This window comes from Diceros bicornis, chromosome 12 (assembly GCF_020826845.1).
Source record: "Diceros bicornis minor isolate mBicDic1 chromosome 12, mDicBic1.mat.cur, whole genome shotgun sequence".
NCBI classification, from domain to species: domain Eukaryota; kingdom Metazoa; phylum Chordata; class Mammalia; order Perissodactyla; family Rhinocerotidae; genus Diceros; species Diceros bicornis.
The window spans coordinates 44,760,333-44,786,067 of NC_080751.1; the positions used below are offsets into that span (position 1 = coordinate 44,760,333).

Genomic DNA, 25,735 nt, shown 5'->3' on the forward strand with positions numbered 1-25,735 from the left:
TCGAATCTCCTGGATCCAGGAAGACATCCCAACAGTCAGGGCGGGAAGCAAACCTGAGCCTTCTTCCCTCTCCAATCTCCATGACGTTTTCAATTAGTGTGAACATCAATGAACTAATTTTTTTAAAATCAGAAGGGTAAGCCTGGGTACTCCCAAATATTGGGAGAAACTTGTTTTCTTCATTTAATATGTGTGTATAAGAAGCAGTATGCAAGAGTATAAACTAGAATATTGGCTTTGGAACCAGCTGTGAGTCTTAGAGCAATAAACTCAATCACTCTGAGCCTCCATTTCATTTGTAAAGTAGAGGTAATACAACCTCACAGAATTGTCGTGAGGATTGAATCAGACAGTATATATCAAGTATCCTAAGAACGCCTAGCTCAGAGGTGATGCTTAATAAAGGACAGTGTCCACCCACCCCCTCTCCCTCCGCCCCCTTTACAAGCAGGATGAGAAAAGTGTGAGACCTGACCTGAGGGACTACAGTCCTTGTAATTTCATCCTCATCTCCAGCATTTGGGAAAAAATTAGCGGTCAAGTATCAGTCAGCACCTTTTGCCATCAAAAGTCAATCCTTTTATTGTTTATTCTTTCTTTCACTTATTCATTTATTCATTCAACAAACATTTGTTTAGTAAGTGCCTTTTAGATGGAGGACCTACCTTCTGAATCTAGAATATGGTTCCACAAAAACTAAAAACTAACAAAGTGTAACTAAACTATGACTCTGAAATGAAGAGAGGGGGAGAGAGAGCAGGAGGGAGGAATAGAAAGGGAGAAAGGCAGAGAGAGAGAGCGAGAGAGATGTCCCACCTGCCACATGATGACCTACAAATACTGATGGCTTTAGAAATTTCCCAAATACTCAGAAAAGAGCAACTGACTAGAGAAAGGCTGCCAATTTTAGAATGGTTGGCAGTGTTCCAGGGCAAATAATCCTTAAAAACAATGCACTCTTGGCCTTTTCCACGTGTTTTGAGAGAATCCTTCTAATTGAGCTACACTTTCAGAAGTTTGTTTCCTTTACGAAAATGAGCCCTGGATCAAGCTAAATTGACTAATTATTACTGTATATGGAGTTAGGAAAGCAATGTTGGGTAGGTAATTTAGAAAATATAGACGAGGGCAATAGCTCTGCCCAGACTGTGAAAAAATTCAAACATATTTGCTGCCATGAACAATGTGCTCGTGTCCCCTTCACCAGAGGGGCTGCTGGATTTATGATGGGATGTGTCACAGATACACATCAAGATAAATGGAAACTAGGAGCCCCTTTAAAGCCAGCCTTCAGGATCTAAAGAGAGAGCCTGTTCTATTCCTGGCTCGATAACTGATAGAGTTGTACACCTGGGCTTTGATAGGTTATTGAAATCAATTTCAAAAAAACAATATAAACTGATTTTGAACAATATTTTCAACTTTCTCTTTTCCTTTTTTTTTTTGCTAAGGAAGATTCACCCTGAGCTAACATCTGTGCCAATCTTCCTCTATTTTGTACATGGGTTGCCACCACAGGATGGCTGCAGACAAGTGGTGTGGTTCCACACCCAGGAACCGAACCCACGCCGCCAAAGTGGAGCGTGCCAAACTTAACCACTAGGCCATGGGGCCGGCCCCTTCAACATTTTCTAAGTAATCATCAAGGCTAAGCAATGATCAAGCAAAACTGACAAGTCTGAATTTCACTTCCTTTTACCCCTTCAGCCCACCCTCTCATAGTCAGGCGGCCTGGTAGGTACCAGAGACAAGAAGTAAAGGAGCAAGAAAATCTCCAAATTGGATGAATTATCAAGGATTCACTCCAACAAGAGTGGAGGATGACACTCACCACCTTCCAGTGGCAAGAACTTGATGGTAGAAGAAGCCAAACCCCAAAGTCATTTGTGGCAGCGGCAGGCAGATGACAGTCAGGGCAGGGCCTTCTGTCTCTGGCAGCCTTTACCACTATTTCCCATGTGCTCTGGTTCCTCCAACAGCTCCACGGGCATCCCTAAATCACGACACAAATCTGCAGCCAGATAAGCACACTTTTGAGACCACCAGAATTGCTTTAGTGTAGTTATAGGAAAATGATAATCATGCTTTTATTTATTGTATAGCCTGTTATGTTGTACTCAAAGTGCCTTCTCACATATCCCTCTAAGTCACATAAGGCAGACATTCTGTCCCTTTCACAAATAAGGAGAACAAGGCACAGACCCCTTAAGTGGCCTGCCTATGGCCACATAACTAAATAGTGATGATAATAATTTACTGAGGGCTTGGTATCTGCCAGGCTCTATGCTGACAGCTTTACTCACATCTCCCCCATGAGATACGTTCTATCATTACCTCTCTTTTACAGAGGAGGAAACTGAGGCTCGGGGAGTTTAAATAACAGCCTGAAGTCCCACGGCTAATGAGTGACAGAGCTGGCATTGAATCTGCATCTACTTCCAAAACCAGTTCTTAGATGTCTTAACAGACTTTGTCAGACGCGAATCACTATGACCACATCTGATCATGCCTAATTAGTCCTCTTACACGGACAAGGACAAAGAAGGCAGGCACGGATTGCCATGTAGCATTGCTTTTATCATAACATCAATTTGTGTATTTCCATCCCCTCGGTTCTCACACGGTCCTCTATCCACGAGGAAGCAGAGACAAGGACTCGAGGAAATCACTGTCCAAAGCTCTGCATGCAAAGATGTCTTTCCCTGCTTGCCCAGCAGGATTTCAGGCGCCTAAACCCCTGAGTGGGGCTGAGGAAAAACAGCAGAAGGGGCAAAGGAGTAGCTGCGGAGAAAGAAGGTGTGGGAAGGACGGGAGGGGAAGGAGGGCTGACAGGGGAGAAGATTCTACTTCCCTGTAACCCCAGAGTCCCAGATACACATGAACCCCAGATGGGGGTGCGGGGGGGTGGTTCAACCCCAAGTGAAGATCAGAGGGAAAACCTCCTCCTTGACCAAGTGAAGCTGACAGCCCCTGATGGGAATATCCCTATGTGTGGGGCAAGGGGGCCCACGCCCACAGCCGCACACTCTAAACTGAAGTCCCCGTTCTTTCTCCTTCCAGAACGCAACCACCTACTCACATAGTTCAAACAGTGAAAATAACCATCAGGTGCTTGAGCCTGAAATATAAATGTACTTCTGGTCCAGTTCCAATGACAGTGTGAAGGGGAGCTGTGATTCTCTTTCTGTTTACCACCTGCACGTACTACGTAGTATCACATCTCGTCCTAACAGTCCTCGTCGGAGGACAAGGAGAGGACGAGATAACTTGCATATACTCCAGAACTGTACCTTACTACCCTTCTCATCACATCTTATAACACACACACACACACTCCTCGCCACATTTCAGTCCACATCACATCAAAGCATGCCCACAAATTGTTTCCAGCCCTAACCTTATATCAAGCAGCATGAATGACATAGACAACCAGGCAGGAAAAAAAAATTCCAATAGGCAGCTTTGCTAAGCATCACTTAAATCAGCCAATTGGGGATATGGCACTAAGAACCAGTGGGTAGGCAGAGTTTATCAGAATCACAAAAATTAAAGGTTAACAACCAGCCCCCATTCACCTCGTGGGTCAGCAGCCCGGCCCCAGCAGCTCCTCCAACCTGCAGGCAAGGAGCCTCTTATGGGCTCCCCACCTTGCCCCCAGGCCCTGTGCTCAGTGAGGCCTCTCCCTTCCGCCCCAGCTCAGCCCAGAGCTGCAGCACATTAGCATTCCTCTCACTCCCCTCAACCCAAGGGGAAAAATTTCCAGCTGCCTTGTACTTAAGCATCGCCCTCAGCACCATAAGCCTGAGCCTGTGCATAATTGACAAGGAATATGTTGATAAGGAATGGGACTGTTCCAAGTTTCTGAAGGATAACTAAGTAATTAAAAGAAAAACCTAATTTAAGAAAATTCTGAAGACTTTTTTAAAAAAAAAAAGTCTCCGGCAACATCCTTTATGGATTATTCTCTTTTACCAGAGACTTCTGTTTTGCCTTTGGGTTTCAAAGCCTGGGGCTAGATATCCACTGTTCTGGGGCATCCCACAGTCCTCAGCCTCCTTGGGGGTAACTTAAAAAGCCCTGGCCTAGAAGCAGAAAGGCCACCTCCGTTTCATGGCAGGGCTCAGAAGTACCTGAGTTTTCCAAAGACTGAGCACCTGGTGACTTCCTGCTCAGGGCTTAGCACAGTGCCCTCTGAGGACGCTGGCGCCCTGGGCAGCAGCTGCCTCCACTTGTGTAGGGCAATGCACAAGGTCCCAGAGAGCACCATTAATTACCAGGTGCACAAATATGCAGAGACGAAACCAGCCTCTGCGGTGCTCCCTGCCTCTGGCTCCACCACTTCACTGCCTCGCCAGTTCGCGACCATGCAATGAGCCAGCCAGCTGCCAAAATGTATCCTGAGACATGCAAACAAACATGTGGGGCTCTACAACCGCGCACCAGGAGGTCCACCCCTTCCTAACAGACAGCCTAGACTAGCGTGTCCTCATTCCACATCGCCTCCCTATCCTGGAGGTTGGCTTAACCTTAAATTACGGCCCTACTACCTGCTATCTTGATGAAATTCTCTGAGTCTTAGTTAATCTGTAAAATGGGGCTGATAATGTTGATTTCATAGGGTATTCCAAGGACTATAAGAGACCAGGCACTCTTTATGCACCATCACCTTTAACCCACCTTCCTGCATTGCCCCACTTGGTCACATCTGACTGAAGTGGTCTTATCCAGCCCGATTTGTTGAAGAGCTTGTCTAATTTCAGCTATTGGACCTTGTGATTTTCCCCCAATAACTCTATAAACTGAATGAAAACGAACACAGGCCCCACCCTCAGAGAGTTTAAAGTCAAGGGGGGCACCGGCATTACTGAAATAATAGCACAAATAGATGTAAAATGACAACTCGGACATAAAGGAGAGGCACGCAGTGCTCTGAGCCCCTAGAACAGGGTGCCTGAGCTACGAGGGGAAGGCGGAGGCAGTCTGAGGGCGACGGCCCAAGGATGAGCAGGATTATCCTTGTGGGGCAGAAGGAAGCGCATGTACAGGGATTTGAAGAGGAAGGGGTGCGGGACTGGGGTGCAGAGAGTAAGGGGGTGCCAGGGAAGATGTTGCTAGAGAGGAAAGTGAGGGCTAGCCCACAAAGGCCTGAAAGTGGGGTGAAACTTGATCTCTATTGTGAGCCTCAGTGGAAGTCACCACAGATTGTAAACTAAGAGAAGACGGGATCAGAATTGATCTTTTAAGACAAACAAGCATAAAACACTTCACTCTTGTTCCAGTGTGGAGTACGGATTGGAGGGGGCCAGCAGGCATTTAAGTGATGGCAATAGAAGCAGGCCACTACAGAACTGCCCAGAGAGACTGGTTCCCAGTGAGGGGAGGTCAGAAAAGCCCTCCTGGAATGAATCTCAAAACTGAGTCAGAGTCAGTCAGGTCAAGGGGTAGGGGGTTGGTGGTGTTAGGGGCAGGAATGGGCATTCCAGACAGAAGAACAGCAAAAGCCAAGGTGCAGAGGTAAGGAGTGGTCACAGAGACTGATGGACAGGAGGTTCAGTACTGCTGGAGTAAAAAAGTGTGAGATGGAGAATGATGAGAAATAAAGTACTAAGAGGGCAGTTCGGAAGAGACCAGGCAGGAAGGGCTCCTCCCCCACACTGCAGGGCTTCGTCCAGCAAGTTATCAGGAGCCACAGAGGGTTTAAGCAGGGAAGTGATATGATCAAATTTTATTTTAGACAGATGATTCTGTCAGTTGGGCAAAAAAAGGGATATGAGGAGATATGGGAGTCAGAAAGATTAGTTAAGTAGAAAGCTATGCATCCTCACGTTAAAATACTATGCGGATATTAAAAATGATTAAAATTGAAAAATTCTCATGGCTTAATCCTGGATACAAAGCAGTATATATCATATTATCTCAAATATGTGCTTCTGTATCTATTTGCATAAAGACTGGATGGAAATAAATCAAACTTTTAACAGGTTATATAACTAAGTGGCCGGTTATAGATGATTTTTGTCTTCTTCTTTGCAGTTTTTTGCATTTTCTAGAATGAGTATGTGTTTATGAAAGTTCATAATTAGAAAAAAATTAAGATTTAAACTACATGAAGTCAGCATGAATGGCCCTATCAAACTGATAGCAACAATTTACATTTTGCTAGTGCCTGAGATTTAGTGTCCCTAAATCTTAAGCCGCAAGATAAATATCATTCTCTCAGTGTTCACAGAGAGGAAAATGAAAAACAAGGAAGCAAAATGATTCATTTAACATGACACAAAGGGTGAGAGGCAGAAGCAGATAGGAACCAGGTAGGTGCATGCACTCCTTAGCTGGTTCAATTCTTTTTGCTGAGAAATTATTCAAACAGAACAGATCATGCACAATCCAATAATTAAGATAGCCAAAATAATTAGAAACAGCCCAACAGACTGCATGATTATCAGCCCAAATCAATAAAGAAGTCAATCCGAAGCCTCGGATAAATAAGGCCTCGGGCCACAGGGCTACAGGGACTGTAATTTCGGAATCCTGAGCTCGATTATGACAGTATTTTTCTAGAAGTGAGGAGGGGCCAGCATGAGAAGGGAAGAAAGCAGAAGTTGCTTCCACACTGTGCCCATCCTCACCCACGTTGATTGTGTTAAAAGAGATGAAAAAGCTAACACAAGTGGTACACAATCGTGGCACACTTCACTCCCGTGCTAAAGGGATGGTACATACAGTCCTGTTTCTCTAATTACTGATCATCTCGTGGCTTCTTCCCCACACCTCCCCATGACCCTCGGGAGTTACATGAACACAATCCTGGAGGAAGCCACGGCTACAGACATTAGACCCTTCTGGCTCCCACCTGGGCAGGGGAGCTGTGGTTCCAGGATAACACCAGGCCTGGCTGCTTTTCCTCCGTGTGTACCCAGAAAACACAGCAAACAGAGCCCCACAGGAGACTGACCTATGTGACTCTCACTTTTACTTATTTATTTTAAAACTTCAGAAAAGCTTAGAGAAACCCAGTGGTAGTTTTTAACATGGCTCCTATAGCCTAAAATAACATTCTTGGCTTTGTTGGACCAGTGAGGTGAGACTTTGGGGAGGGAGGATGGAGGAGGTAGGAGGCTTCCCCAAATTGCCAAGCTTGCAGATTAAACAAGTGCAAATTAGTCAATGTCCAAATTTATGCTGAAATGGAGAGATACTGTATTTTGCAAGCTAATAAAGTGGGATTTAAATGTAAATACACAGAGAATGAATAACCAATTTAGATTTTCTTAATCTACTACAAGTGGTCCTGAGGAGTCACAGAATAACAATTAACTAGAAGTTCAGCATCCATGGGTCCTAATTAAACCTTACCACTGCCAATCCCCTGTATCTGCTTTATCTAAAGAGGTAGTAATGGGCTGTCATGGTAGAGAATGGCTGGCAAGCTGAGGCAGTGAACAGGATGACTGTGTGGGATGCTCTGCACATGAGACCTGGCCGTGCCTGTCAATCATCTGGACACTCTCACAGACATGCCCATCTGTCCTCTCAGTGACCCCTTTCTATTTCTGAGCCTTCTTGCAGTCCCTTGGGCTTGTCATTCCTGCCCGGCTCTCACCTTCATTTTCTCCTCTAAGAAGGATGGTCACTAACTTTACATCATTCTATAAACACGAAGTACTATACACCTCAATACTGTACTTATCCAAGGCTCACTTATTGCAACACAGAAGAACATCCCAAGGCCTAGGGCAGTGACAATCTAGTCCCAAGGTCTTCATCCTCAAGACCTCCTGAAATCCCGCCTAGAGACTATTTGCTCTAACTTCAAACCTACTTCCAACTTGCTTCATCTATGGCCCCCTGTTCCTAGCCCATTAGAAGCAGCAAAGCGGAATACAAAAAGGGACAGCTAGAAGTAAACAATGGAAGCAAAAGAAAGTGACATTTAGAAAAGCAGCAAGCAGTAAAAAAAAAATCGGGAACAAGCACAATCGTTTTTTTAAAAGGATAGTAGATAGTCTCATTTAGTTTTGAGGCACATAGTTCTACACACCTCTATATTCCCTAAGGGTACCTAGGTATTACATCATAGTTCACAATGATAACCTTGAGTCATTAGCAAAATTTAAATTTAGTGCTCTCTGTTTCAGAAGGAAGAGATGTGCATAATGCCTTGAATAAATATTAGATATTTATTCCAGTTATTAGATATTAACTCCAGTTAGATAAAAACAAGTTTTGATGCACAGAAAGGTAGGATTTAGCTAACTGGAAAACTCACCCTTTACTTCCCGATGCTCTAAATAAATCATAAAATGTAATAATTTGGAAAATTCTTAGAAATCATGAAGTCTGACTCTTCATTTTAAAAATGAGAAGGTGAAGTCCAGAGAGGTTTAAATAACTTACCAAGGTCCCACCGGTAGCAGAAAGAGCCAGGACCAGGCCTGTATCTCCTGGTTCCCAGGCTTCTTCATCTTGCCCCGACTCCACCCTGTGCACACATGCCCCTCTGTATACAAACGGTAATCACCAGCAGTTCCAATCACATAGTCAGGGAACACGTCTCCTTTTTCTCTTCATAAAAACTACTCTGAGTTGCGTGGAAGGAATTAGCTGTGTACATTGAAGGTGCTTTTTCACACATTGCATGAGTATTGCACTCCTGGTCTACGGCTACCACAGGATAATTTCAGTTTCCTAGCTCATAATCTCCCATAGATTTTGTAAGACCCTGCCTAGTGTTACTGTTTGTAAAAGGAAACAAACAAACAAAATCTCAAAAGAATGAAGAAACTTTCTAAGAAATATATTCCCAAATCAAGAGACCAAAGTTAAGACCACACTCAATACCTTAGACCATACCCAGTCTGTCTTCTGGAAGTCACACTCTGAACTCTCAATAAGAATCAGCATGACCATGATGGAGATGATGCAGATGATCGTCTTGTCTACCAAATCTCTGCTTCGTGTGGAAGGATTTAAGTAAAATTAACTGATCCTATCAAGCATCAGAAGTTGAGCAGCAGATCTGCCATTATAATCATTGCCATGGATGACTACAGAGGTTGACCTGGGCATTTCCTTTCATCTGCCTAAAGGAGGAAATGTGGGGTCAAGGCAAGTTATATCATGTTCAAATTTTTGAATAGAGCTTTCAGTGAAATTAACTATTATGCCAATTACAATATGTGGCATAGCCACCTAAAATAACATTTGAGGGAAAAAAAAAAGAAACTGAAATGAAAAACCAAGATTCATAATATGAATTATATATAAATGATCAAATATAACTTCCAGGTATTTAACACAGTGGATTATTAAATTCAGAAAGTACATCTCTAAAACTTTTGAACAAAATGAAGCATAACAGATAACTGAGGACTTCTCTTTGACTTCACGTGGATTGTATTAAATGCTCTCATGAAGCCAAGAAGGAATAAACCTAGAATTTTCTCCTGTAGGAACAAAAAAAAGTATATGATTTTTTTCTTTTCATGGAAACCTTTTCAAAACTTCTTCAAAAAAATTTAAAATGAGCAAGTAAGGCAAAATTTAAATTATACTCTGCAATTTTCTGAAGGGTCCTCCTTTTTTGCTGTCTATTATAAACTCTAACTCCAGTTCCTAAAACCAGATATAATTTATTATTACCAATTCCCTATGAAATCATCTAAGAAGAAAAAATTATACAGTTGAGTCCTTCCAACCAAACGGCAAACATTACTCCCACAGAAGAGAATTCCTGGAACAATACAGAAAGTTCTGCTTTCTCCTTTGAAACTCTCAGGAAATGAAAAAGAAAATTAGCAATAAGAAAGCATGTCACATTCAAAAGAGCAAAGGAAAGACATGTGGGGGAACAATTGAAAACAGGAAAAGGCTCTCAAACTTGGATTGTCCTAATGCATACCTGCTTCCAGAGAGAACTGACCTTTTTCTAGCCTTACACTTTGCTGAGTTAATTAAGCTGCTGTTTTCTGGGCATCCTATAATCACAGCCAGTTAATGCTACAAGGGACCCAACAGGTTACACTGATCTAACCTCTATATTTACAAATGAGAAAATGACAATCTGGAGAGGTGAGGTGACTTGCCCAAGGTTACAAGCTAGTTAATAGCAGAGTGAAGAAGATGACCCACATCTCCTGACTCCTGTCACCTCAATAAACTGCAAAATAAACTTGCTGAGAGGGAGAGCACTTCAGAATGCCAGCAAAGCCACCACTCTCTTGGAGAGCCATCTCTGCTTCAAGAGTCCGAAGATCACTCTTGCACCCCATGTGAGTCTCCGGGCATTTTTCAGCACCCAAGAGCCTCCCTAGTGACACACCTGACACAGCTCAGGTAACAGCCTGATGAAGGAAGGTCAGTAATTCATTCCAGCTATTCGGCTTTCTGGTAAAAGGAAGTATGTCATTGGACTTGCAGCAATTTTATTGAAAAAAAGAATTTTAATAAGCCAAAACTGTACAAGGAAATACTTAGAATGAACTTGGCAAAACACTTCCTATGTATTGAGTTCCTAGTATTTGAAAACCACCCTCCTAGGTCCTGTGAGAGAACAGAGACAAAGGAACAGTTCCTGGAAGGTAGAGACTTCCCATGGAGATAAGCAGCAAGACAAGAAAACCTCAACAATAGTATAATCCTTTAGTTAAGGATTAAGAACAGTTTATGAGGAAAATCCCCCATAAAGAAGCACTCTGTTCATTTTACATTGATTTTTTGAATACTTCGAAACTAAAAGCAACAAAAATGTTTTTTTTCACATCTACTACTATTACTACTTTTTTTTAATGCCAAGTCCTTGGTCTTCTTTGAATTATTAGTGTCCTAGTTTTTGAAAACTGAGAATAATTCTCTTTTCTCCTTGTCCTTGAATTGAAAGAAAAACACTGGAGTGGGTGAGAAGAGAATGGACCAGATATGACTGTGATTTGACTCAATCCAGTGCAGTTTTTTCAACAGCCATTCTATGGGAAGCTCACCGTGTGCCACATCCCGAGCTGGGTGGCATCTGTCCCCTGGTCTTAAAGTAGGGGGTAAAATGGACACGCAAACAAACCACAATACAACGTGGGAAGGACTATAAGAGAGGTATGTATAAAGCACACTGGGGTCCCAGCTAATAAAGCAATTAATTCTGCAGGCAATGAGAGGCTAAGGGGAGAATCAAGGAAATCTACAGAGGAAATAACAATGGCACTGAGCTTTCAAGGAAGAGTGCCCAGGTGGACAAGAGGGGACTGTATTTCAGGCCAGAGAAACAGGATATGCAACGGCACAGAGTGAAGGGCATAAGTATTGAGGGAACAGCAAATGGTCTGGTGTAGCCTGACCCTAGATTGCACAGAGAAGTGGCCGAGTATATCACCAGAAAGGTAGTTGGAGCCACACAGTGAAGGCTTTTTTATGACCTGCTGAGAAGTTTGGACTTGTAGCTGTGGGCAGTGGAAAATCATCAGAGATTTTTGTTTTGTTTTGTTTTTTTCTTTTTTACCATGTTAACCATTTTAAAGTGTACAATTCATTTTCATTTAGTACACGTGCAACCATTCCCACTATCTAGTTCCAGAATATTTTCAACAACTCAAAAGTAAACCCTGTCCCCATGAAGTAGTCACTCCCCAATCCTCCCTCCTTGTTTTCTGTCTCTATGGATTGGCTTATTCTGGACATTTCATATAAACGGTATCATACAATACATTGTCTTTTGAGTCTGGCTTCTTTCACGTAGCATAATGTTTTCACAATTCATCAGTGTTGTAGCATGTATCAGTACATTGTGGGAGATCAAAATTTGGCCACCCTGAAATATGTCTCTTTACCTTGATTATTTTCTCTGACGACATTTGACCTCCCCCACTAAGTGCCTGAAAGAATTTAACTGAGTATGGACAGACTGGCAGGGTCCTCCTTAAGCCCATTCTTTTCAAAGTTCTGTTTACCAAATATTTACATTTGTAAAGGTATCTCCCTCTGTGCACTAAGAAGCGGTGGGGGGGCGGGGCGGGATATGACCTTATCTCTGGACACTTTTATCAAGACAGAAGAGGACTTAAATCTATATACTCTTGATTACTATGATTCCTGTCTCTCCGGCCACATTCTCTATAGGTGGCCCTGTAAAGAACTGCCAGACAAACATTTACATTTCCCTCTCCATGTGAATTGTCTTCTTCCCCTCTGGAAACCCAAACCCCCTACTCCCAACATCGTCCTTTGTCTTTAGCTGAAAATAGTATTTAAGACAAGAATCTCTGCCATTTTGTTGAGGAACTGTTTCCCTTGTTTCTCCTGTGTATACATGTTATTAAACTTGGTATTATTTTCTCCTGCTAACCTGTCTTTTAATTATTTGGCCAGCCAGAAGAACCTTAAGGGAAAGGGTGGAGGGGGATTCTCCCTCTTCCCCAACAACATCATTGCTTTTCACGGCTGGATAATGTTCCATTATGTAGATACAGCACATTTTGTTTACCCATTCATCAGCTGATGGACATTTGGGTTGTATCCACCTTTGGCTAATGTGAATAGTGCTGCTATAAACATTCATGTACAAGTTTTTGTCTGAGTCCCCATTTTCCATTTTTGGGGGTATATTCCTAGGAGCGAAATGGTTGGATCATTTGGTAATTCTGTTTAGCTTATTGAGGAATCCATCAGACAGTGGTTTTTAATCAAAGGAAAGACATGATAAGATTATATTTTAGAAAGATAAATGTACCTAATAGATATTTAAAGAAACAAGATCTCATAGAGATGGTTCCCCAAAGATCCACCAAATCATTGCTCATTTGCTCCTTCCTAATTCCTTTCTTTCCTGCTTCCTTGCTTGCTTTTTTTCTTTTTGAGCCTACAAATTGGCATGCAATCTGGTGGTCCAAATATATGTCCTCCCACATACCTTGTGGCTTTACACCATCTTCTGAGGCTTCTGTGCCAAAATCCTACTAGCTCAGCCCATCTGCAACAGTTCAAATTGTTTTCTTGCTTTGTAATTCCTCCTCCAAAGAGGTATCAAGCTTTAATAAATAGGCCTCTCAGTTTCAAATGAGAGGTCCAAGAGGAGCATAGCAATTCCATCAGCAAATGTGAAGTGCCCTGGAGTGGTCTGACTTGAACATTTCTGGCGAGATGACTGAGGTTCATCTTAATACTCTCTCCCTCCATCCCACTCCTCCAAACACAAAATCATACAGAGCCAAACAACAGCTTCCTCAGGTGGCCTTTCAGGTTTGAAACAACACTGACCTCATCAGTCTAGCATATATTAAATTTATAGCAACTGCACTATCAGATCTCAAAGCACATCAATATCCCCTAAAATGCAAAATTTTGAACATTTTACATTCCATTTTTTAAAGTGCAATTATAAATAAGCCTCCTTAAATCCAACCATGCAGTCTCTGAGTTACTAGAGATTAAAGAGTCACAAACATCTCTTCAAAAAGCAAAGCACAAGCCTTTCAGGACACTTCCATATGCCCACGAAGGGGAGCAGAATATGCTACCCCAAATATGCTACTTTGGCATAGGGATTATTTTGAGCTCCAGGTAATTGAAAAGAAGCAGATACAAGAAAAGCTCTCTGCCCTTCTCTTATTTGCCTAAAAGCAGGACAAAAATTTGTAAAGGTGTCCCCCTCCTTCCTACTCTACCAGGAAGGATAGAAGTTAATCACTAGAGATAACTCTAGACCCTTATCAGCCCACAGACGTACCAGAGGAATCTACAAAGACCTTGCTCAAATTAGCCCTTATCTACCATGTCTCCCTATATATTTGCCTTGCCACAATTTGTCAGCCCTAGAAATTCAAAGTCCTTTTCTTTTGTCTTGTCACTTCTCTAAAAATGTATTGTCCTTTTGTTAAGACGCTATATAAGCCCAAGTTCTAACCACCACTTTGAGTTACTCATCTTTGAGGACTCCCGTGTACGTGCATGATGCACATGTTAATAAACTACTGTTTGTTTTTCTCTTGTTAATCTGTCTTTTGTCAGTCTAATTTATAGGGCCCCATCCTGAGAACCTAGGATTATAGAGCGAAAAAGAGGCTTTTCCTCCCCTATGCCCATCAGGTCAGGATGTGGAGAGAGAACATGGTAAATGTGGAAGAGCTGGCAGGAAATCTGGGTTCTCCTCTCAGTCCCGTTCTACCTATGGAATGACCACAGGTAGGATGGGACTGCCATTTGGATTTCCCTGCTGTGGCAGGTACTATGGTTGTGTACACAACAGCCACACTTCCTTAGCTAACAGAAGCCAGATTTTGTTCAGGTGTCAGGCAACCAAGTGCTTCCTGGGAAGGCTGTGCCCCTTCCCAGTACCAGGGGGGAAGCTTGATTGGTCTAAGAGAAGCATGATAATCCCATTCCACTTGCCAGGGATTGGTTTAGGAATGGTCATGTGACATAATTCTGATGAACGAGACCTTTGGGAAATCTGCTAAGAGACTTCTGAAAATTAAATTTATCGTAAGAATGGTTTCCAAAAAACGGGCACAGCCTCTCTCCTGCTTCCTAGCCTTTGAACTGTTGCTGTGTGAGGAACTGACTCTGGGCACTGCTGTGACCACGAAGAGATGAGGCAAAATCATTCGTCTTGGGTCTACTGAAGCCCAACAGCATTGACTCTTTAATTGACCGGCCTGAGTACAGACTTCCTCCAGACTTCTTGTTATGGGAGAGAATACATGTTCCTAGTAGGTGAAGCCATTTTTATTCGGGTTTTCTGTTATTTGGCTCTAAAAGATCCTTAACTAATAAACCCACCTATGCAAGTGGATAAATGTTTGTCAAGCACTTTATTAATTGCATTTTAAAAAATTAGACCCACAACCCAAATTATGTTTCGTAGCTAATCAGAAATGCTGCTGTATCTGACCTTTTCAGCCATAAAAACAAATCCAGAAAACTACATACATGGGAGAATTCTTGGCCAGGAAAAAAAAAAATGTTTGCCAGTTTAACCTGCAAATAGAACTGGAAGAGCCCTGAAACAAGAACTATGTGATGATTTAGAAACAAAAACATACTCTAAAACATACCTATGCCACAAATTTCCAAAATGAAAATCCGGGGCCCATTAGTAAGAATCACTCAATTTCCTCCATGGCATAATCAAATATTACCACAGAATTGTCCATATGTGTGGTTTAGAAAATAGGGAACAACTCTGTTTCACGTCTCTCAGACATATGTATTTCAATACCTCTATCACATTTGGAGGGCATACAAAACTGTGACCTTTTATGATTTCTCTTGTCATTTTTTTTTTAACTTTCCCAAATCAGGTGTGTTGGGACCAGTTTAGAAGATTAACAGGTAATGAGTTATTTATATGGCTCCCAATTTCCAAATCAGTGGTGGTGGCTGGGGATGACTTTGGGAACCTGAAGCACCCACGCTCACAATATCCATCAGCTCCTCCCACAACCCCTGCACCCCAAAAAACACAATCTGGATAAAGCACCCCCTCCCAGGACCGATCAAACTGCTGTCTCTAAGTCTCTTCTATGTAAGATGGTAGGGCCTCCCCTGTTCAAATGACAGACTCTGTTTTATAAATTAAAACTGATTTGAGATTATGCTGATAACAACATGCCCTCCCTCACAGGCATTCTGATAATACGCTTTCAGAGAGAAAAGGAAGGAGTTAGAGCCGGTATGCTAGGAAATGCACGTAATTGACAGGAGTTCCCAGCACACGTGACAGCCATCTATCACGGGCATTATAGTAAACAAACTGGGTGAGGATTGCTGCTCAAAGTTCCTTTCAACTCAGTGAATCTTTGATTCTACATGTGCTCACCCATTTTCCTCCCACCAATTTGAGTTTCTTTCAGAAAGTAAAGGTAACCCTTGAGAAAAAAGGAAAGAAATATAACACGATTTTGACGCTTCTTTGGCAGACACTGGCTGGAGTTTATCTTTTATTGCTGAATAGTAAACGGTTTCCTTGTGTCTTTTGTTTTGTTTGTTTCGAACACCTGAACAAAAGACTGTTTTTCAGAAATATTCATGTTAGCAGTCACTGTCACTTTCTCTGCCACTCTTTAGTTCAGCCTCCCTATTTTTCTAGTACTTATTAGTTTTAGCTTCCTTCGACCAATACTTCCATTGTCTGGGCACCGAAGTTTCCCTAAAATATGTCAGATGCTCAGGATTAAATCACCTGGAATAAGTAATTCTTGCGTATCAGTGGCATAAAACAAATACTGAGCTCCAATTGGGCTACACTCCATTATTCCTAGTGGCCACTATATTTTGGGTTTCTTCCCTACAGGTTATTTTCTGCTATGTTAAACTGTCACTCTGATGATTAGCTTCATAATTTTTCTTTTTTTTTTCTTTTTTTGGTGAGGAAGTTCAGCCCTGAGCTAACATCCATGCCAATCCTCTTTTTGCTGAGGAAGACCGGCTCTGAGCTAACATCTATTGCCAATCATCCTCCTTTTTTTTTCCCCCTTTTCTCCCCAAAGCCCCAGTAGATAGTTGTATGTCGTAGTTGCACATCCCTCTAGTTGCTGTATGTGGGACGCGGCCTCAGCATGGCCGGACAAGCAGTGAGTCGGTGCTCGCCCGGAATCCGAACCTGGGCCACCAGTAGCAGAGCGTGAGCACTTAACTGTTAAGCCACGGGGCTGGCCCCTCATAATTTTTCAATCACATGACAAGTGATCACTTCTGTTGTTTTTCAAGATAACTTCATCGAGTACCATTTCACAGGATGCACATGCTTCAAATTCCATGACAACTGTAAACACTACTGTAAGCAGTCTTCAAAACTGTGAGAACTTAAGAAATGGCATTCAGACCCAAATTAACCAACAGTCCCACCCACCTACTCAGACCCCCTTCCTCACCACTCTGGGTATAGTCAGGGAAAGCACAACCCCACAGGACAAGGAGGACACAGCACCCTTGTTCTTCACTAAGCAGACTCTTATTTTCAAAAGCACTTTTCCAACACTCAGTAATGTTTGTTGACTGATTGTTGAGTGAAGCAAATGCTCACATCCCCCACATCAAATAAAAATTCCTTAAAATGTAGACAAAAGAGATCCAAGCCAAATACAGCCTCCCTTCCCCACCCCCCACTCTGTCTACCCTTCCTATTCCTCTATTATAGACCCTAAGTCTGCAAGTCAGTGCTTATTGGCATGGCACATAGAAGCATCAGTGTTGATCTGAAGTTGAGTGATCTGTTATAATTGGACAACTAAGCCTTCTGGAATTATCTATGCATTCAGAATTTCTCACTTATATTTCTGGAATCTCTTCCCCGTCTATCTGTAGAGTATCAAATAACTTGCAGAAACTAAAAGAGAACATATTATATCCTTTAGGTCCTTAGAGGAGAAACGAGTTGATTGATTTTTACCCATGAACAAAATATGAAAAAGTCTGAACACTGGGAGACATCCAGCAAGTTATAGAAAATAATTCAGTGTGTCCTCAGTAATTCAAGATAACGGAAACTAAAATATGGTTTGTATTGTTCCCCTTTTTTCACTTGCTAATGCGTTCCCTGATGGGTGTCCCCATGACATTATTGTTTGGTCTGCAATCAGCTTATCTGGCTGAGTTACAAGCAAGATGGAGTGCAGCATGTAGTTCCCATTACTCTGCAGCAAACAAAGGCTGTCAGCTTCACGACTGCAGATGCAGACTCTCTCAGGCTCCAAGAAGTTCAGTTACATCCTTTTAGTTAAAACTTGCAATAAAACAGATTAATCACGGCAATCACTTTTAACCACAGGGGAACACTATAAGAAAGCGAAAAAATAAACTGTCATAAATTTTACCAGGTTTTGAAGATAAAGTCCATTTGCTACTTACAAATGCCTTTATTTTGATAAAAGTCTTTACAATCAGTTGTGCAAAGCTTTAGACAATATCAATGGTGTGGCGTTTTTAAAAAATAGTAAACGTAGACAAAACAAATTTTTTAAACCTAAAGCTAATCAACATGGTTAAAATCATCTTAGCTGAATTGCCCCAAAATATTGAGCTAATGTTTTACTCCAACAGAGATACATTTGCTGTTTGTATCATTTGCCAACACTCCAGGTTGGTTGTTTTCAACTTTTTCCTTCCATTTCACCAGTTGCCTTTGCAAGGGGATGGGAAGTAAGGGGGATGACCAAATCTGATTATTTTTATTCTCTTAACCAGCAAATAATACAAGAAAATGGGACCTAGATGTTTACATCTTTGAGTGTCAAAGGACAGTGGAATCTCCCTGAAATATAAGGTGGACACAAGAAAGGTGGGCTCAGGGAACGAGAAGAGAGCCAATCCGAGGCCACGGCTTGCTTGGCAGAGGTCACAGTTCAATAATCTGGGGTACACTGCACTGCAGGTGTACTCAAAGATGCAAGAAGAGTTCATTCCTGTTAACTGTTGGGAAAAATCCTCTGATCTGCCTAAATTCCTTTAGTGTTTCCACTCCTCAGGGTCTCATACTTAGCACTGACACTGGGATTCTGAGTTCCTCCCTCAATGAAACGTAACGTCCAGATGCTCCCCCAACAAAAGCTTATCTACTATGGCAATCAAGAACACTTGCAATTATGAGTAGTCTGCCTGATGGGGTTTGAGGGCTCTTTTTGAGCTTTGAAGAAGAAAAATCAGTAGCTAAGGAAAAATTCACAGCGACTCGGGTATAATTGGATGTGAACTTTCTATGACACAGCAAAAACTCGTCTTTTTTTCCCCTCAAGGCCATTGCTAAATGTCATCTATGAGGCATGGTGGATACAAATGTCATTGATTCAGGCAATTTTGATCACAAACCACTTAAGCACCATCCAGTTTTTTGTTTAGAAATTACTTTTAAAAGACAATTCCTGTGTGCAGATGGAAAGAATGGAAGCAAGTATCTGTTTTTTGATAGCAGAGTAGCAAGTAAGAATTTAATTTCTGTTCAAGATAACCTTCAGGAGTGTTAGCAATAGAACGTGTTGAAACACACACTTATCATGCTTGGGTAAGTTCAGCTTCAGCACACTGTGAGACAAAACCACAAATCTAGTCATTAAGAGTTGTGTAGTATGAGCTGGCAGTTGTTCAATCAAAAAGGGCTCATTTAATACTGTGCCTAATGTCAGAAATAATACAGAAATAAAATGCATCTTCTTCTCTCCCCTGTGCAAGATGAACGTGTCTGATATAACAGTGCACTGGGAGACCCACCATAAATTTCAGCCATGATAGGAAAAATCACTCCTTCCTCTGCCCAGATGAGAAGCTTGGCTCCGCTAATGAGCAGTGAGAGAAACAATCTTCAAAGTGGAGTGTGTACATGCCAGGGGGTGCAGAAGCAATCCTTTGGAATGTGGGGTAAAAATAGTTGAACTTCTACTTGTGTCTATTCATTACCATATCCCTTCAAAATGTGCTTTTGTCTGTGTTTTATGATGTATATGTTAGTATAGTCCACACACATAATTTAAAAATGAATAAATATAAATTATATAGATTGATGCTCAAAACAGTTTCAGAGACCACTTGGCTGGAAAGAAAAAGGAAGTCTTAATGATATCCCCAGCACCCCTAAAACTGAGGAATCTCTTTACCAGCACCATCTTCTGGTCCAAGAGAAGGTCTGAGAACAATATGTGAACTAATGGGTCAGGGAGGAAAAACAGTGCTAGCTCTCAGCTTTCCTAGATATATCTGCTCTTGGGAGATAATTATTTTAACACAAATAATACTTTGGTCTACAAATGAGCTGAAGAAAATCATCAATCTATTTCTGTGTCAGGTAGAACTTGGTGGGTCCTGTATAGACTATTAATTTCATGGAAAATAAGCAACAGGGGAAACAGATAAATCATTAGCAGAGTGAAGAGCAGACCCAATGAATTCCTAGCAATTTTCTTACTTTCTTTTTCTTGCAGAGAGCAAAATGACAAAGTATTTATGTCCTACTGTCTTTGATATCTCTGTTTATCTCATTAGAGGAAAAATGCTTCTGAAACCACAAGGACATGTTTTATTTCAAGTTTCAAGAATTCAATCCCAAATGATTTATAAAAGTTAATATTATGCATACAGAATTAGAATCTTCTCATTTTTGAAATTCTATCATTTCTAATTTCATAAAAACGAAACACTACAACATTAATTTCCCTTTGTTTATTGCAGGCAATATATAATATTAGAATTTGATTTACATAACAAGGTACATATATTTTAAAAGTAATGTTAATTGCTTTTAATGAAAAATTTTAATGAAAAAAATTTTTAATTCAATTTAAGGCTAGTAAGAACCATTGGAACTTCTGATATAATTTCAATGACTAATTCCTATTCAGAATTAATTTCTCCAAAGTTCTACATAATGTATTCACAAATCTCATCAATGTTTATTTATTAAAGTCAGTGTTTTATTTATTAAAGTCAGTAACTGAAAGAAGCAATATATAATGTTTCCAACTGAATCTCCTTCCATCTGTCCTCCTCTTTTACTGTTCATCCAGTAGTTTAAACATAAGAATTGCACTTGGAACAGAATGGCTGGGTGTCCCCCAAAGGGTACAGCACTCCATCACTTTGTGCTGTATTCTCTGTCATTTACCTACCAGTGCTACAGCCTTCCCAAAGTGCTCTTCCCGTAACCTACTAACAGCGGGTACTGTATAAGCCACTAGAAAACAACTCTACTACTTGATATAAACTCTATGAAGGCAGGCATTTTTATCCATTTTGTTCACTCCTGTATCTTCTACACCCAGAACAATACCTGTCACTCAATATATATCTGTTAAGTGAATAACTGGATGAATGAATGAATGAATGAATGAAGCTCATTTCCTGGGGTCTTTATGTAATCCACGCCACACCCACCTGCCTTACTGGCTTTCTGTGATTTTTACATAGAAAGGCTTCTTTCAAACAGTCAAATTCCCAGTCGCACAGAGGGGCCTGAGTCATTACCTTTTAAATCCGTTCTCTCAAGTTCCTACCACAAGGCTCCCTCAACTCTTCTAGCCTGCTATTGCTGGGTGGAAGATGACTTTATTTGCATACTTAGCAGAGATAGTCCTTACTTTGACCAGCAAAGCTTCCTTAGCATCAAAAGTTAGCTGCAAGAAGGGCATATATGGAAGAATAATTTAGAGTCAACTGACCAACTTAAACACAAAAGAACCCCCACATGTGTAGCTAAAATCTTCCTAATATACCTTGCACACTATAGGCTTTCAATGGGCATTTATGGCATTGGATAGTAAACTATGGAAATATAGCGTGAACCTAATATCTCCAAAGCATTTGTAAGTTCCCATGTTAGCCCAGTGGGCAAGATAGTGAAACGTGGATTGGTCAATATAGTGCTAGTAAGAGGACTTGCTGCTGGAAAAAACAACTGTATTCAAACCGTACTGGTGAGTGGTCCTCTGTCAGCCTGGTAGAGTAGCATAGAGTTCTAGTCTCAGTTCTTAATGGGTTTATCAATAACTTTACCTCCATCCTTACTGAAGGTCCTGGTTAGAGGTCCAATCTAGACCTTCTAGGGTCACTTTGGGCTAGAAGTGAACTAGAATCATAACAAAAGGGTGACAATGTGATGATTTTCCCAAATACCTGTCCCATTGAGATCAATACTTTTCTGACTCATGTGATTTCTCTTAAGTAGATTAACACTATAGCGTCTATACATTTCATTTCTAAACCAATCTTGCATTGTCTACATTGTATGTTTCTATCTCCTCTACATCTCTCAGAAATACTTGCCTGGCCTCCAGTAACAGGAAATGTAAACAATTCCAACTGGGAGAATGTTTTCCACATTATCAACTCTACGTTTTCCTCTCTGCAACTTGCACCCACCACCTGGCTTTGCCCTCTGAGTCCACATGAAGAAAGGCTGGCCTCTTTTTCTCTCAAAAGCTCACTAAATACGCCAGGCAGTTCTTGTGGCCCTTTCCCGCCTCTCCTCACTCTCCCATCCAAGTCTACTTTTCTTCATTTCCTATTATTAAAATTTCTAAATGTTAGGACTCATCAACAGGGTAATTCAGAGAAGAAAGTAAGAATGGAACTTGGGACCCTAGTTATCCAAATTTTTCAATTAGATGTGATGTCAATTTCTAGTAATATATGGCTCATTTAAGAAATTCATAGCACAGCCACTAATGTCAGATGCCAAAACAATGTTTACCTAATACGGGTGCCAAAATCATCTGTTTGAGAAAGGAAAATGTCACCAACATTTTCCTTTCTCAAATTATTCACAGAATCATGGAATTTTAAAGCTATTCATTTTATTTTTTTATGATTTTCTTTTTTTTTTTGTGAGGAGGACTAGCTGTGATCTAACATCTGATGCCAATCCTCCCCCTTTTTTCTTGAGGAAGATTGGCCCTGAGATAACATCCATGGCCATCTTCCTCCACTTTATATGGGACACCGCCACAGTATGGCTTGCCAAGTGGTGCGTCAGTGCGCACCTAGGATCCGAACCTGCAAACTCCGCTTGCGCCACCGGGCCGGCCCCTAAAGCTGTTCATTTCACCCATTCATTTTACAGATGATGAAACAGAGATCCAGAAGAGTTATGTAACTAGTCCAAGGTAAGTTAGTAGCAATGTTGAAAGTAATGGAGGCATTTTGGGCCATCTCCCAAACAACAAATTATGATCTTATAATGTATGGATGTCTGTCATTTTCTCCAAGCTCCTCATGTCTTAGTAATGTCAGCTCATTAACTTTCCCAGAAGCTAAATTTACATTGTTATTATTACAACAATGACAGATTTCAGAAATAGAAAATTCCCTCAAGAATAGTCAGCCTTCCCAATCCCATAGACAAGAAAACTGAAGGCCAAGGAGCCCTGGACACTTGTCAGAGGATACACTGCAATTTAGCGGTAGAGCCAGCAATGGTGCCCATGTCTTCTGATTACAACCTAGAACTCTTTAGCATTCTGCACAAAGGAATAGCTAAACACCATCAATATTACTAATCTAAGAAACAAGCATTTATGACTAGAAAAATATAATTCTTTTAACTAGTATACAAGTTCTGTGTTATGGAAGTACTGGGCTGGACAGACATTTGTCAGCAAGATTGTAGAAGAAGGGAGTTGGAACAATGGGTGGGAGGCTGGATTCAATAACCTCTAAAGTCCCTCCCACCTCTAGAACTATTCAATCCTGGACTGCCCCGGAGCTAGGCACCTCAACTAGCCTGGGCATTTGCAGAGGTGGGGAATATGCAGTGTCCTGTGGGGTCCCTCTCCTCCTGCTGTTGAGTTGGACTCTGCCCTGGTGTTTCAGGTGCTACTCTATATCCAATTTACATGCAATCAAATACTCTAGACATAGAAAGGGAGTAAGGAAATGCAGCTCTGTCATTTCCAAAGACAGACTACACTGCTTAGCTTTCAAAATTGCCTTGCCAAAATGAGCATTCCATAACTGAGCCTCCAAATTCAGCTTTTACAGTTTGTTCATGTACTATGCCACTATCAGAATTAATTATGCAGCATCTTCATGAGGAGAAATCAGATTTGGATGCAAGTTAGGAGAGGAAAGAAAAAGGTGCACTTCCCAAAGGACGGTTACTATATCTGATTCCCCCAAAAGCGCTGGCATCCTTCCAGGCACAGACAGATTTCAGATGGCAGTCCCCAGCTGAGCTAGCCACGGGAAGGAGGAAGTTGACATGTTTGAGAAATGAAGAATAAGCCAACTAACAAGACTCCAAAGGCCAAAATGTTACTAACTCCCTCCTTTCTATGTAATTCCATTCCCAACTGTAATTCAATACAAGTCTGTTCATTTGCCTTCCTGAATGGCCATTAAATATTAAAATGTACTGATTTTAGACTTTTTCTTTTTCTTGCAATAATGAGTCCAAGGGAAAGAAGATTTATTTTTTTCATCTCAGAGAAAAAGAATTTATATTAAGCGTCGAGCTCTGAAAGTTAGAAGGAAGCTTCACCAACAGAATGGTCACATTGAATATTTTTACATTTTACATTACAAAAAAAATTCAAACTATCTGATTACATGCATGGGAGCCAGGTGTTGCATAGATTTCAGAAGAGCAAACTGACGCTCTACAACTCAGTGTCAAATAACAAAACAACAAAAACAACCTTAAAGGTATCACAAAACAGAAGAGAGTGATTTTGTAGAGGTCCACGTGCAAATCCAGAAAGCTCTACTTTAAGGGGCTGGCGCAGGTTCTCTCCTCTCCACACCCTGGTGTGCCTGGACACTGAGGATGGGGTGCCCACTCATCAGGAAGGGCGAAAAAAAGTAGATGTCCTATCTGCCTTCGGCTGCCTCCACCAATGACTTAATGGTATCTGAGGTCTAATCCATGCGAACCCTGCGCTTCGGAGGGTTGGAGAAAGGTTCCTCCAGCTTCCTTAGCTCCCCATTAGCTGCCAGGGTGGGATGACAACATCAGTTCCATCTGCTACCAACATCGGCACAACACAAGAAAAAATCCTCTTTCCCCTCTTCTTAGGTTTGCACCACTTTTTTTTCCAAAGGTATTTCTAAAAGGAAAGCACAACTTGAGGGACGGAGCCCGCCTGGGAAAGGTGAGGTCTTCCTGACTGTTACCCTCAAGGGGAGCAGTATCAAGAAAACCCACACATGCCTTCAAGTCTGGCAGGTGTACAAAGACAGCGAAGGACGAGAGGAGAGTAAAAGAAGACGGGCAAGGGAAGAGATAGAGGCGGGGGGCTAAAGCACAGACTTCAGGGAAGGGGGAAAAGGAAGAGCAGGATGAGAAGGAAAGAAGAGAGTCATGGAAAGAAAGAAGAGCGAGAGAAGAAGGGAGGAACGGGAGAAAGAAAGGGAGAGGGATAAGGAACGGAGGCGGCGGGGAAGGATGAAAGAATGTGCAGGGGAGCAGGGCGCGGGGACGCGGCGGGGAGGTGGCCGCGGGGACCGGCGCGCCCCTGGGGAGCCGCGGGCTGCGCTCCCCGCGCGGGCGCCCAGGACGCAGGGCGCGCCCGCCGCTCACCTTTCAGGATGAGGGTGTCGATGTCCCGGTCGATGCCCAGGAAGTAGCACTTCCTCCAGAGGCCCGAGTAGGTGGCGAAGAGCGGGCGGCCGCACTCGGCGTCCAGCCCGCCGAGCCCCAGCAGCGAGCGCCAGGACTCGGGGTCGGTGCGCCCGGGGCCGCCCGGGAGCAGCCGGCGCCCCAGGGGGGGCGAGTCCCGCAGCGGCAGGTGCGACAGCGGCATCAGGCGGTTCTTCTGGTCCGGGGGGTCGGCGCCGGTGCGGCTGCGCTCGCAGCTCTCCTTGTGGCGCCGGGGGTCGGTCTCGTACCAGTGGTCGGTGAAGATGGCCGTGACGAGCAGCCCCAGGGAGCAGAGGCTGAGGCCGAGGCTGAGCGCCGTGACGAGCGCCCGCGGCTCCATGGCTTCCCGCCCCGCCGCAGCCGCCGGTGGGCTCGCGCGCCGCCGCCAGACACAATGCACTTGGCCTCGGCCCTCCGCCGCGCTCCCTCCCGCGCTCCCCCTCCTGCCCCCCACCTCCCTCCCGCGGCCTCCCGGCTCTCGGCTCCCGGCCCGGCTCGCTCCCTCTCTCCCTTCCCCAGCTCTCTTCCCAACGCCCAGCGCCCCCTCCCCGGCCCCCAGGCTCCTCGCCCGCCCCCGCGCCGCCCGCACTTTCTTGCCCTCCTCTGCTCCAGCCCCCTCGCCTCGCTGTCTGCGCCCCCACCCGCTCACTCCCCTCGCCTCCTCCCCACCTCCTGATCCAACCGTCCGCC

General features: G+C 42.8%; 1 protein-coding gene across 2 annotated transcripts in view; it reads right to left on the bottom strand.

Moving 5' to 3' along the window:
• TMEM178A (transmembrane protein 178A) overlaps positions 1–25,413 on the bottom strand; it is a 50,791-nt gene extending 25,378 nt beyond the window's left edge. For both annotated transcript variants that reach the window (XM_058551373.1, XM_058551374.1), the window contains exon 1: positions 24,986–25,413. In XM_058551373.1, the coding sequence (XP_058407356.1) occupies positions 24,986–25,385 (400 nt within the window). In that variant the 5' untranslated portion in view covers positions 25,386–25,413. The remainder of the gene's footprint in view (positions 1–24,985) is intronic.
• Positions 25,414–25,735: the final 322 nt, after the last annotated feature.